This window comes from Papio anubis, chromosome 20 (assembly GCF_008728515.1).
Source record: "Papio anubis isolate 15944 chromosome 20, Panubis1.0, whole genome shotgun sequence".
In the NCBI taxonomy this organism is placed as follows: Eukaryota; Metazoa; Chordata; class Mammalia; order Primates; family Cercopithecidae; genus Papio; species Papio anubis.
The window spans coordinates 20,142,825-20,157,838 of NC_044995.1; the positions used below are offsets into that span (position 1 = coordinate 20,142,825).

Here is a 15,014-nt window from a genome sequence, read left to right on the forward strand (position 1 = left end):
GGCTGGAGTGCAGTGGCACAATCTTGGCTCACTGCAACCTCTGCTTCCTGGGTTGGAGTAATTCTCCTGCCTCAGCCTCCCAAGCAGCTGGGATTACATGTGTGTGCCACTACACCCGGCTAATTTTTGTATTTTTAGTAGAGATGGGGTTTCCCCATGTCGGTCGGGCTGGTATTGAACTCCTGACCTCAGGTGATCCATCCATCTTGGCCTCCCAGAGTGCTGAGATTACAGGAGTGAGCCACCACACCCAGTCCCTTCATGGCCATGTTAAAGGGACTCAACGTTTCATGCCATTACCATGGCAATTAAATTTCAACATGAGTTTTGGAAGGGACATTCAACCCATAGCATTTGTGGACTCTCAATTCTCTTCCTACTGATCTATGTCTCCATCCTTTTGTTTTTCCTTGTGTGTGTGTGTTTTTTTTGGTTTTTTTTTTTTTTTGCAACAGGGTCTCACTCTGTCACCCAGGCTGCAATACAGCGGTGCAATCATGGCTGACCGCAGCCTCAAACTCCTGGGCTCAAGAAATCCTCCCAGCTCACCTTCCCAAGCGGCTGGGACTACAGATGTGTGCCACATGCCCAGCCAGAATCTTCTGTAGATTAGTCATAATACCTAATACAATGTAAATGCTATCCAAATAGTTGTATATTAACATTTGTATTTTTTAAATTGTTCTATATTTTAATAATTTCCATCCAGGGTTCATTGATTAATGGATGCAGAACCCCTGGATACAGAGGGCCAACTGTATCATAAAGAGAACACCTTAAAACGTGAAATATGTGTGCAAAGAGGGAAAGCAGAGAAAAAGATGGGGTACATCACATTAGAAAGAACAGATTCAGACACTTAAGTATCTAATTTCTCCAAAAAGGCTAAAAGATACAGTGATGCAGTGGCATTTAATGAGTTTTTTTTTTTTTTTTTTTTTTTTTTTGGAGAAAGGAGTCGGGTTTTTCTGCCGCGCCGGGTGGAGTGCAGTGGCCGGATCTCAGCTCACTGCAAGCTCCACCTCCCGGGTTTACGCCATTCTCCGGCCTCAGCCTCCCGAGTAGCTGGGACTACAGGCGCCGCCACCTCGCCCGGCTATTTTTTGTATTTCTTAGTAGAGACGGGGTTTCACTGTGTTAGCCAGGATGGTCTCGATCTCCTGACCTCGTGATCCGCCCGTCTCAGCCTCCCAAAGTGCTGGGATTACAGGCTTGAGCCACCGCGCCCGGCCAAAATTTAATATTTAATGCACACGTTTCCCATGGAAATATGCAGGAGAGGAAAACTGACATTCCAAAATTAGCATAACTGAAAGAGACTAATTATATGATGCCTGTGCATGTATGTTTAACAAAAAGTTGAAATTTTCTAAGCTCGTTTTGCAAAATGTTAGAAATACAAAGAAAGAGGTCATATAGTGCAGCAGTCTCCAACCTTTTTGGTACCAGGGACCAGTTCCATGGAAGACAATTTTTCCACGGATGGTTTGTGGGGCTAGGGGAATGGGGATGGGATGTTTTCAGGATAAAACTGTTCCACCTCAGATCATCAGGCATTGCATTCTCATAAGAAGCGCACAACCTAGATTCCTCACATGCACAGTTACCAATAGGGTTCGCGCTCCTATGAGAATCTAATGCCACCGCTGATCTGGCAGGAGGTGGAGCTCATGTGGCAATACTCACTTACCTGCCACTCACCTCCTGCCATGCAGCTGGGGGGGAGTTGGGGACCCTGATATAGTGTGTATAACATGTTAAAATAATTACAACAGATTTAGATTGTACTGTCCTTTTAAATTTTAATAAAATAGATTAATTTCATATTACATAGAGAGCAAGTCCATCCACTCATCTGTGATACAATTTTAGAAATATTTTCTATAAAATGTTTTGTATTTGATTGGAAATGAATCCAGTATAACAAGACTTCTACAGATACAGCATTCACATCCTCACTCCCATTCTTATTAATTTTGAGAAACGTTAAAAATACAGAAAAGTACAAAATATAAGACAAGATATCCATATACCACAATCCAGAATCAATCAGTATCTTCTTATATTTACTTGAAGTCTTTTGAAAGAGAAGTAGATGTTTATATAAAAAACTGAAGTCCCCTTTAACCAATACCCACCACACCTCCCACACTCATTACTTTCCCTTCTCCACTCTTGACAAGTGACCACTATCGAGAGTTTGGTCTATATCCTTGCAATCCATTTCAAAAACATGTACAGACATATATGCATCCATTACCAGTAGATAGTACTGAGTTTTGTGAGGGAACTTTTAATTCAAATTTACAAAATGTCATTGTACTATCTGCATGGCGCTGCAACTTGATCCCCCTCAACAACTTTGGGATCTTTCTGTTAATACAAGTGGATTTCATTTGTTGCATTTTACAGATACATAGCATTCCATAAGAATTTCCCATATTGTTCATGATGGGCTTTTTCAGTTGTGTCTAATTTTTGGCTACTACAAATCAAGCCACAGTAAACATCCTAGTACATATTTCCTGAGCATTCATACTCACAAGTGGAACTGCTAAGTATCTCTGAAGTTGTTACAAGGAATGTTTCCCTATTCCCAAGGTCATAAGTATTTTAGTATATAGCTTTTTCATATTTCTGTTTCTAACTTCTGGATTCACTTTTGTGTATAGTTTACGATGTATTTTTTCCCCTTGGAGAACAAGTTACCTCCACTTAAATTAATAGTTCCATTATTTCCTCACTTCCTGATGCTGTTTGTATCATATTCCAAATTCTAATAAGTGCATAAGTCTTTCTCTGAAATCTCTTCTGCTCTGTTGAATCAATACCACAGGAGTCTTAATATTAGTTGTAGATGACCATGTTATCTATTTTTGTCTGTTCCTTTCCAATATTTACACTCATTTTTCTTGTTATCGGCAAAGATCTCCAGATCTATGGTGTAGCAATAAAAAACAGGCATCCATTTTCTGTTGCCATTTTTAGTGAAAATGTGCCTAAACTTTTACCATTATCTCTGCTGCAGGTTTCTTTGTTGGACACAGGCTTTTGATCATACGCATGTCTTTGTCTTCTGTACAAATTTTCTGGTGTCCCTTGAGTTTTTAGTATTTGTTAAAGTTAACCTCATTCGTGGTGCTTTGCTTCAGAAGGATTATTTCTGGTGCATGATGAGGTGCAAATTTCTGATGAAAGCTTTCCCACTTTCTAGGCGTTCATGGGGTTTTTAGTGAGTATGAATTTTCTAGTGTCTAATGTTGTGTGACTTCTTGCTGAAAGCTTTCCCACAGCCACTCCACTGATAAGGCTTCTTACCTGTGTGTATTCTCAAATGCACAGCAAGGGTTGAGAACTGAGAGAAAGCTTTCCCACATTCATTACAACCATAGGACTTCTCACCAGTATGACTTCTCACATGCACTGTGAGAGATGAGCTCTGAGAGAAGCCTTTTCCACAAGCATTGCATTCATGAGGTTTATCACCTGGATGAATTCTCACATGTACAATAAGGGATGTTCTCTGAGAGAAGGCTTTTCCACATTCGTTACATTCATAGCATTTCTCTCCACTGTGAATGTTCTGATGTTTTATGAGGTACTTCTTCTAACCAAAGGTTATTCCACATTCACTACCTTTAAAAGTCTTCTCTCCAATCTGCATTTTGTCATGCTCAGTAAGGTTGGATTTACCACTAAAGGTTTTTCCACACTCCTTACATACAAAGGGCTTCTCTCCTGTGTGAGTTCTCTGGTGTCTGATGAGGTTTGTCTTCTGAATGAAAGCTTTCCTGCAATCTTTACACTCAAAAGATTTTTCTCCAGTGTGAATTTTCTGGTGCATAAGGAGGTTTTCCTTCTGGCTAAAGGATTTTCCACATTCAATACATTCGAAAAGCTTCTCACCGGCATGGGTGTTCTGATGTTTAATGACATACTCCTTTTGGCTAAGGGCTTTCCCACACTTGTTACATTCAAAAGGTTTCTCTCTCATGTGAAAATGCTCATGCTCGGTGAGGTTTGACTTGTGGCTGAACACTTTCCCACATACCTTACAGGCAAAGGGGTTTTCCCCACTGTAAATTCTCTGCTGGCTGAGGTGTGACATCTGAATGGAAGCTTTCCCATATTCACAAGATTTCTCTCCAGTACAAATTTCTTGATGAATGAGGATGTACTTTTGGCTTAAGATATCTCCACATCTCTTACATTTATAAGGTTTCTCTGTGTGTGACCTCCTAAATGCAGAGTAAGGGATACGGTTTGAGAGGAAATGTTATCACACTCAGTACATTCAATGCTTTCTCTCCAGAAAAATGTTCTAATATTCAGCAAAGTATTGCTACCTTCACTGCTTTCTCTCCAGCATGAATTTGCTGCTTCTCAGTGAGGGTTGTCATCTAGCTAAGGGTTTGTCAATACTCCTTAGTCGCACAGGGTTTCTCTTCAGCATGATTTCTACGTTCGATGAAATGTGACATGTGAGTAAAAGTTCCCCCACATTCAGTAAATTCATAGGGTTTCTCTCCAGTATGAACACTCTGGTATCAGATGAGGTACAAATGTTTTAAACCAAAGGTATTTACACTTAAAGGGGGTTAATACCATAAGGAGTAAGCTGTGGTAGAGAAGTTCCCAACTAACTCCCTTGATGATTCTTTCCTACACAAGCTCCCTCATGATTTCAGTCCAGGTTGTGTTTCAAACTCAAAACTTCAAAAAGGTGTGACCTTAAAAGAAATAAGGTCTGAGAACAGAGGAAGTATTTTTTCTTATATTCAATGCTCTTTTCCTCAGTCTTTACTGGAGATGGATCAACGTGCCCCCCAAGTCCTTGTGCCTGTCTATCTCTTCATCATCTTCTCAGGCTTCTTCTAAAATGGAGTATAAAGAACCATAGCACAAAGGAGTTAATTCATAAAGTGCCCAGAACCATGGCTGGCACATGGTAAGCCCTTCATCTTGCCTTTATACTACCATCACTTTTATTTGTGAATTTTCCCATTACTAGCAATAAAACTTTTTGAGATTAACTCTGGTAGCCCATTTCCCAATATGAAAAGAATCTATATATTTTTTTATTTTATTTTATTTTTGAGACAGAGTCTTGCTCTGTCACCCAGGCTGGAGTGCAGTGGCATGATCTCCCTTCACTGCAAGCTCCACTTCCCGGGTTCATGCCATTCTCCTGCCTCAGCCTCCCGTGTAGCTGGGACTACAGGTGCCCGCCACCACACCCGGCTAATTTTTGTGTGTTTTTAGTAGAGACGGGGTTTCATCGTGTTAGCCAGGATGGTCTTGATCTCCTGACCTCGTGATCCGCTCGTCTCGGCCTCCCAAAGTGCTGGGATTACAGGCTTGCGCCACCGCGCCCGGCAGAGAATCTATATTATTAATGCTTCCAACTAAATTATGAGAAGGGAACCCTACTTGAGGTGATCTAGGTAGAAAATTAACATAAATGGGTCCACAAAGCTGAGAGTACTCTTGAAAAATAACCTTTCCATTTCAGAATTTAGGAAGTTGTATAACAAATAATGAAAAATTGCCAAATAGAAGAAAAAGATGACTACATAAAAATTAGAAAGTCCACCTGGGATGCTAGGGAAGAAAAATAATGCTCATATTTCTTTCTTTCTTTTTTTTGAGATGGAATTTCGCTCGTTATCCAGGCTGGGGTGTAGTGGTGCGATCTCGGATCTCGGCTCACTGCAACCTCTGCCTCCTGGGTTCAAGCGATTCTCCTGCCTCAGCCTCCCGAGTAACTGGGATTACAGGCACACGCCACCACACCCGGCTAAATAATGCTCATCTTTCTAAGAAAGGGAATAAATCAACCCACAAGTGCTTCCTCCCAAAACCCCATTAAAATGGTAAGAAAGGGGAAAATGGTACAAACTCACAAGAAAAAAAAATTTACAAGAGACACTGGTACACAACAATAGGTATTAACTAACTTTTCTTTTTTTTTTTTTTTTTTTTTTTGAGACGGAGTCTCGCGCTGTCACCCAGGCTGGAGTGCAGTGGCCGGATCTCAGCTCACTGCAAGCTCCGCCTCCCGGGTTCACGCCATTCTCCGGCCTCAGCCTCCCGTGTAGCTGGGACTACAGGCGCCCGCCACCTCGCCCGGCTAGTTTTTTGTATTTCTTAGTAGAGACGGGGTTTCACCGTGTTAGCCAGGATGGTCTCGATCTCCTGACCTCGTGATCCGCCCATCTCGGCCTCCCAAAGTGCTGGGATTACAGGCTTGAGCCACCGCGCCCGGCCTTAACTAACTTTTCAATAATGGAAAGGATACGGAAGAGTTCAATGCACAGCAGAGTCATCTGAGGAAACTCAAATAATGCGAATATACTGCAGAAGAGAGCGCCAGTGATTTGTACCACAAAATATCGGAAAAACTCAGAAAATGAAGTGAATTAGGTTTTTCAAAAGGAATAAAGGATGGTGGCTGAAAAAAAGTGTAAGGAGCAGTTGAATACGCACTGTCCAGTTATGAGAACAAAGGACTGGCCACATCTTCGTATGAAATGGAAGTTTATCCCCTGCAGAAATTTAATCAGAGCTCAGGGGCATCCAGCAAATGAGATGACAGGAATGAGCTGCTACACGGAAATCAGAGATTAAACCCACATATGTGGTAAGACCTGCAGCACCATTCTGCAGCTGAAGACAAAAGATGTTGGCAACCAGGTATATATACCTACGGGCAGGATATGAGAGGATCCTTCTCTGGATAAACCGAAAGGCCCACAATAAACGTCATTAGCAGCCTGGCTAACATGGCAAAACCCTATCTCTACTAAAAATACAATAAATTAGCCTGGTGTGGTGGTGCGCACCTATAGTCCCAGCTGCTTGGGAAGCTGAGGCATGAGAATCGCCTGAACCTGGGAGGCAGAGGTTGCAGTTAGCTAAGATCACGTCACTGCACTCCAACTCCAGCCTGGGTGACACAGCAAGATTGTTGCAAAAACAAAACAAACAAACAAAACCTCATTAAGATGCCCCTCCAAGATGATAAGTGTCACTTGTATTCATATTTCATTGGCTAAAACAAAGGACTTGGCCATGGCTGCTCACTGGAGTCAGACAGTATAATCTTCTGCAAGACGGAGACCAATGGTTCAGTAAGCATTTCACTTTTCAGCCACTGAAGGATACAAGCACCCAGGCACAAAAGAGCTCATGATCACCTTTTAGTGAGCTGTTAACTAATATTCCACTAACCCCACTAACATGAAAGACATCAAAATCAAGAGAAAAAAGTTATGAGAAAATAAAGGCAAGGTCCAGCAGACAACACTAAAACCAATCAGGAATAGGTAGAAGATATTTTGTCAGTTAAACAACAACAGGGTTTTGTAAGCAAGAAATGGAAAGAAAAGTTCCCTTAGAAATTAAGACTGTTGGAGGGAGAGGGGGGAGATAAAGCAGAGCATATCCACATTCATCAATAACAAGTCACCTTGTTCCAGAAGGCATCACTTGCCTCACCCTAGCAAACTCAGGCATGGCTGGGTGCTCACTTGGCCGATAAAATAGGATCACAAGTGACAAATGTCATTTCATGGTAGAAATTTCCATGACAAGTTCAGAGGATACACCAAGGAAACATAAAAGCTGAGTAAAAGAAGTTCCAAAAAAGGAAAACTCATTAGAGGAAATATTCAAAGAACAAAAAAACTGCCTCTACTCTAAGTCAAAGGGACAATTTGAGTAAGAATAAGACCCATACCTAGTCACATTACCGTGACATTTCAAAACAGAAAATACAGAGGTTGGCCGGGCGCAGTGGCTCAAGCCTGTAATCCCAGCACTTTGGGAGGCCGAGACAGGCGGATCACGTGGTCAGGAGATCGAGACCATCCTGGCTAACATGGTGAAACCCCGTCTCTACTAAAAAATACAAAAAACTAGCCAGGCGAGGTGGCGGGCGCCTGTAGTCCCAGCTACTCGGGAGGCTGAGGCAGGAGAATGGCGTAAACCCAGGAGGCGGAGCTTGCAGTGAGCTGAGATCCGGCCACTGTACCCCAGCCTGGGCAACAGAGCAAGACTCCGTCTCAAAAAAAAAAAAAAAAAAAAAAAAAGAAAATACAGAGGTTATAAGTGTTTTCAGAAAGAAAGAAAAAGGCTGGACACAGTGGCTCACACCTGTAATCCCAACACTTTGGGAGGCCAAGGTGGGAAAACCACTTGAGCCCAGGAATTCAAGACCAGGCTGGACAATATAGTGAGACCCCATCTCTACAGAAAAAAAAAAAAAAAAAAAAAAAAAAGTAAAGCGTTTCCAAGACCAAAAAGTCTGAGAACAGCTGCTCAAAATATCCATTCAACAAATACTTGTCTCATTACCATGTGCATGGTACAGTTCTAGGCTCTAGGGATAAACAGTATTGAACAAAATTGATAATATCCCCTGCTCTCATCAAGTTTACATTCTAGTGGACATGATAACAGAATAGAGATGGTTTGTTAAAAAGCAGTCCGGGCACAGTGGCTCCTGCCTGTAATCCCAACATTTTGGGAGGCTGAAGTGGGCGGATCACCTGAGGTAAGGAGTTCAAGACCAGTCTGGCCAACATGGCGAAACCATCTCTACTAAAAATACAAAAAAAAAAAAAAAAAATTAGCTGGGCATGGTGGCAGGTGCCTGTAATCCCAGCTACTTGGGAGGCTTAGGCAGAATTGCTTGAACACGGAAGATGGAGGTTGCAGTGAGCCGAGATCACACCGATGCACTCCAGCCTGGGTGACAGAGCGAGACTCTATCTCAAAAAAAATAAATAAATAAAATAAAAAGTTTTAAGTGCTATGGAAAAAAAAGGGAAGCCATCAATAGATTTAATTTCAGAAAGGATGAAATCTGAAAAGGTAAGAATCATGTTAAGACATGAAGAAAATTAAGACAATGATCCTTACAGCTATATGGAGGAAGATCTTTCTCTTTTTTTGAGACGGAGTTTCACTCTTGTTGCCCAGGCTGCAGTGCAATGGCACCATCTCAGCTCATTGCAACCTCTACCACCCGGGTTCAAGCAATTCTCCTGCCTCAGCTACTCTCCCAAGTAGCCAGGATTACAGGCACATGCCACTATGCCCAGCTACTTTTATATTTTTAGTAGAGATGGGGTTTCACCATGTTGGTCAGGCTAGTCTCGAACTCCTGACCTCAGGTGATCCGCCTGCCTCAGCCTCCCAAAGTGCTGGGATTACAGGTGTGAGTCACCATACCCAGCCTGGAGGAAGAGCTTTCTAAGTAAAAATTAAACAAGTTCACAGGCCCAGAAGAAGATCCTGATGAGCTTCAGTGACAGTGATACTTATCAAACATGATGTCCTTCATGTCCTTCTTTGGCTTAGCCTGACCCCCTCCTACCTTTTATTTTTTTACAGACAGGGTCTCACTGTTGCCCAGGCTGGAGCACAGTGGCACAATCATAGCTCAGTAAAGCCTCAAATTCCTGGGTTCAAAGTGATCCTTCTACCCCAGGTTCCTGAGCAGCTAGGACCATAGGCATAGGCCACCATGCCCTGCTACTTTTAAAAACATTTTGTAGAGATGGGGGTCTCATTATATGGCCCAGGCTAGTCTCCAACTCTTGGCCTCAAGCAATCCTACCTCCCAGTCTACCTGAATGCTGGGATTCCAGGTGTGAGCTGATATATCTGGTCCCTATCTTGTAATCTTTTTTTTTTTTTGAGATGGAGTCTTGCTCTGTCACCCAGGCTGGAGTGCAGTGGCGCAATCTTGGCTCACTGCAAGCTCCGCCTCCCGGGTTCATGCCATTCTCCTGCCTCAGCCTCCCGAGTAGCTGGGACTACAGGAGCCCACCACCGCACCCGGCTAATTTTTTGTATTTTTAGTAGAGACGGGGTTTCACCGTGTTAGCCAGGATGGTCTCTATCTCCTGACCTTGTGATCTGCCCATCTTGGCCTCCCAAAGTGTTGGGATTACAGGTGTGAGCCACTGCGCCTGGCCTTTTAACCTTTTTAGAATCTATACATCTTCCTGGAAGTGGCTCCCAGAATTTTTTTTTTTTTTTTTTTGGAGACAAAGAGTCTGGCTCTGTACCTTAGGCTGGAATGCATGGCACCATTTTAGCTCACTGCAATCTCCACCTCCCAAGATCAAGCAAGTCTCCTGCCTCAGTTTCCCAAGTAGCTGGGATTACAAGCGTATGCCACCACAGTCAGTTAATTTTTGCATTTTTAGTAGAGATGGGGCTTCGCCATGTTGGCTAGGCTGGTCTTGAACTCCTGACCTTAGATGATCTGGCTGCCTTGTCCTCCCAAAATGCTGGGATTACAAGCGTGAACCCCCATGCCTAGACAGAAAGAAAAGTTTAGATTTTTAAGAGATAGCAACCAGATGCAAAGCTTGAACCCTGATTACGGCCTAGAATTTAAAAAAACTATGGAAGGCATTCTGGGGACAATTGGAAAAATGTGAACATAGTCTGGGTAGTCTATAATACTAGGACAATATGGTTAATCTTCTAAGGTGTGATAATGGTATTTCATTATATACGGGGAGCTCTTTTTTTTTTTTTTTTTTTTGAGACGGAGTCTTACTCTGTCGCCCAGGCTGGTGTGCAGTGACGCGATCTCAACTCACTGCAACCTTGGCCTCCTGCTTCAACCTCCCAAGAAGCTGGGATTACAGGCATGCGTCACCATGCCTAATTTTTGTATTTTTAGTAGAGACAGGGTTTCACTATGTTGGTCAGGCTGATCTCAAACTCCTGAAATCTGGTGATCCGCCCACCTCCACCTCCCAAAGTGCTGGCATTACAGGCATGAGCCACCACACCTGGCCAGGAACTCCCCTTTTTGGTAGAAAATATATATCTCTAATTTTTTAGAAGTAAAACATCGTGATGCCTCAGCACACAAAATAAACACACGGATACATACAAAAGCGTGGCAAAATATTAATGATTGAATCCACATGGTGGGTACATAAGAGACTGTTTTACTATTCTTTCACCATTTGTTTTATTTAAAAAATGTTCATATGAAAAAATAATTGAATGGCTGGGCATGGTGACTCACACCTGTAATTCCAGGGGCCAAGAGTTTAAGACAAGCCTGGCCAACGTGGCGAAACCTCGTCTCTACCAAAAATACAAAAAATTAGCTGGCTGTGGTGGCACACACCTATAATCCCAGCTACTCAAGAGGCTGAGGCAGGAGAATCACTCGAACCTGGGAGATGGAGGTTGTAGTGAGCCCAGACTGCACCACTGCACTCCAGTGTGGGTGACAGAGCAAGAGTATGTCTCAAAAAAGAAAAGAAAAGAAAAAAGAACTGATCAATACTTCCACACAAAAAGTTCATAGATTATTTAACAGCAACTCATGCATTCTCAAACTACTGATCAGAAAAATAAAACATGGACCTGCCTTTCAACAGGATTATGATGCAGACTGTAGACAGCAAAATCTAAAAATATGTTTAAGATATCATTTACTGAGGACTTGTAAGTTCCTCTGGAAAACATGAAGTAATGGACAAGCAGAGGGAAGATGAAAAAAGACAGAAGTAACAGAAACATTTAATGAAAATTGAATTCAAGTTTATATGATAAGTAGTACCTACACAAGTAGAATATTTCATAATCAAAGGCCAAGATTCAAAAATTTTATAAACAGAAATATGTTGATATTCGTAGTCACATAATTTGTATGGTTTTTTTTTTTTTTGAGATGGAGTCTTGCTCTCTTGCCCAGGCTGGAGTGCAGTCTCAGTTCACAGAAACCTCCGCCTCCCGGGTTCAACCGATTCTGCTGCCTCAGCCTCCCGAGTAGCTGGGATGATAGGTGTGCACCACAACGCCCAGCTAATTTTTGTATTTTTAATAGAAACAGGGTTTTACCATGTTGGCCAGGCCAGTCTCAAACTCTTGACCTCAGGTGATCTGCCTGCCTCAGCTCCCAAAGTGCTGGGATTACAGGCGTGAGCCACCGAGCCTGGCCTTTTTAAAAAAAAAAAAAAAAAAAAAAAAAAAGATATGGGGTCTCACCATGTTGTCCAGGCTGGTCTAGAACTCCTAGGCTCAAGAGACCTGCCGCCTTGGCTACAGATGTGAGCCACCGTGCCTGGCCCTTTGTTCTCTATTAAAGAGAGCTTAGTGTGTCTTTTTAAGGCTTGACTGATTCTATTACAAAGACCATGAGAAAAGAAATAATCCAGAAATAACATGAAACTGGTCTGAGGTAATCTCCGGATCTCAAAATAATGGGATGAAAATTGTAATGTGGGTAGCATTCTGACACAATGAGAATGAAATTAGACAGCTGTCTGTCCCATAAACAGGTAAAACTGTGTAAGACAAGACGGAAACTCTAGAGATGCCAAAATAAGAACTGAGATTACAGTTACTTCTAACTTAAGAATGAGACCGGGTATAGTGGCTCCTACCTGTAATCCTAGCACTTTGAGAGGCAGAGGTGGGCAGATCCCTTGAGGTCAGGAGTTTGAGACCAGTCTGGCCAACATGGTGAAAACTGGATTCCAAAAAAATACAAAAAATAGCCAGGTATGGTGGTGGGCACCTGTAGTCCCAGCTACTCAAGAGGCTGAGGCAGGAGAATCACTTGAACCCGGGAGGCAGAGGTTGCAGTGAGCCACGATGGGCACCACTGTACTCCAGCCTGGACAACAGAGCGAAACCACGTCTCAAAAAGAAGAAATATTTATTCTTCTAAAATTGTAGACAACATCTCTATCAACCTCTTTTTTTTTCCGCTCTCATTGCCCAGGCAGGAGTACAATGACGCAATCTCGGCTCACAGCAACCTCTGCCTGCTGGGTTCAAGTGATTCTCCCGCCTCAGCCTCCTGAGTAGTTGGGATTACAGGCATGTGCCACCACGACAAGCTAATTTTTGTATTTTTAGTAGAGACGGGGTTTCTCCATGTTGGTCAGGCTGGTCTCGCACTCTCGACCTCAGGTGATCCACCCACCTCGGCCTCCCAAAGTGCTGGGATTACAGGTGTGAGCCACCGCGCCTGGCTCTCTATCTACTTTTTATGTCTGTGAAAGAGAAAAAAAATGTTAAGAGTAGGAAGTAGTTATAATTCTCATGTCATATGAGAGAGGATGTGAGTAGGCAGCTGCCATTACTCTTCTAAGAAAGAGTCCTTGGCTGGGCGCGGTGGCTCAAGCCTGTAATCCCAGCACTTTGGGAGGCCGAGACAGGCGGATCATGAGGTCAGGAGACCAAGACCATCCTGGCTAACACGGTGAAACCCCGTCTCTACTAAAAAATACAAAAAAAAACTAGCCGGGCGTGGTGGCGGGCGCCTGTAGTCCCAGCTACTTGGGAGGCTGAGGCAGGAGAATGGCGTGAACCCGGGAGGCGGAGCTTGAAGTGAGCCGAGATCGTGCCACTGCACTCCAGCCAGGGCGACAGCGCAAGACTCCATCTCAAAAAACAAAACAAAAAAAAAAAAAAAAAAAGAAAGAGTCCTTTCTTATCTATTTATTTTTAAAAACAGAGATAGGTTCTTGCTTTGTCGCCCATGTGGGAATGCAGTGATTCAACCACAGCTCACTGCAGCCTTGCACCTCTGGGCTCAAGTGATCCTCCTGCCTCAGCCTTCAGGTAGCTGGGACTACAGGTGTGTGCCACCACACTGGGCTAATTAAAATTTTTTTTGCAGCAACACGGACTTGCTATGTTGCCCAGGCTGGTCTCATGCAATCCTCCAACTTTGGCCTCCCAAAGTGCTGGGAATACAGGCATGAACCACTAAGTATGGACAAGAAGAGCCCTTATGTATGGTGCTCTCCACAACCATAGGACAGCTTCAAGGGCCTCATCACAGCTCCTTGCATGCAATCATGGAATCCAGGAATGTTACACTGGTTGAAGGAAATTTGATGGACCCACTGACATCCCTGAATGGTAGGGAACATAGGGCTTAGCAAGGAAAGACACACCACTCTCGAATAAAGCAGCCTGTTAGTATAGCAGGACAGAGGAAGGCACGATTTTCTTTAAAAACACAAACAAACAAAAAACACAAATTTTAAAGTTCAAGAGGGCACAATTTTCTATCTCCCTAAATTCCTGACTTCTGTATCCAACTGTCTACTTGAATACTCATTTATATGATCAATAGACATGTCACAAGCAACAAGTCCAAAAGAAAACTCCTGATCTTTCTCAAAAATTTCTACAGACTTCCTATCTCACTAAATGATAATCCATTTTCTTCCAGTTTTTCAAATCAAAACCTCGGACTCTTTTTTCTATATCCCACATACAATCTGTAAGCTATTCCTTTAAACTATTTTAAAAACCAGACAGATCGGGCGCGGTGGCTCACGCCTGTAATCCCAGCACTTTGGGAGGCTGAAGCAGGTGGATCACAAGGTCAGGAGAGAGAGAGACCATCCTGGCCAACATGGTGAAACCTCATCTCTACTAAAAACACAGAAATTAGCCAGGCATGGTTGCTTGCACCTGTAGTCCCAGCTACTTAGGAGGCTGAGGCAGGAGAATCGCTTGAACCTGGGAGGTGGGGTTGCAGTCAGCTGAGATCATGCCATTGTACTCCAGCTTGGGCAACAGAGGGTGACTCAGTCACAAAAACAAAAACAAAAACAGAAAAAAAATCTGACTACCTGTCACTAAACCACCATCACTTTCTCACTCAGATTTCTGAGACAAGATTTCTTCACCTAGAAATTTTTGAGACAAATCAGGAGTTTTCTTTTGGACTTGTTACTTATGACATGTCTGTTGATCATATAAATGAGTATTCAAGTAGACAGTTGGATACAAAAGTCAGAAATTTAGGGAGACAGAAAATTGTGCCCTCTTGAACTTCAAAATTTGTGTTTTTTCAAAAAAAAAAAGAAAAGAAAAAGGCCTCCAATTAACCTTATAGCCTTGGCCCCTACATAGTTTATTTTCTATATAACAGACCTGATTATTCCTTTCAAAATGTAATTCTGATCTCATCATTCCTCTGCTGAAAGCCCTCTGATACGCTGGGAGCA

The 15,014-nt window shown here is 42.8% G+C and overlaps 1 protein-coding gene across 1 annotated transcript; it reads right to left on the reverse strand.

The window, feature by feature from the left end:
• Positions 1–1,782: 1,782 nt before the first annotated feature.
• On the reverse strand, positions 1,783–5,123 carry ZNF146 (zinc finger protein 146). Its single transcript, XM_031659586.1, is given in 1 exon segment — positions 1,783–5,123. A coding segment is annotated over 1 exon segment (879 nt). The 5' UTR covers positions 4,109–5,123; the 3' UTR covers positions 1,783–3,229.
• Between the last annotated feature and the right edge of the window lie 9,891 nt (positions 5,124–15,014).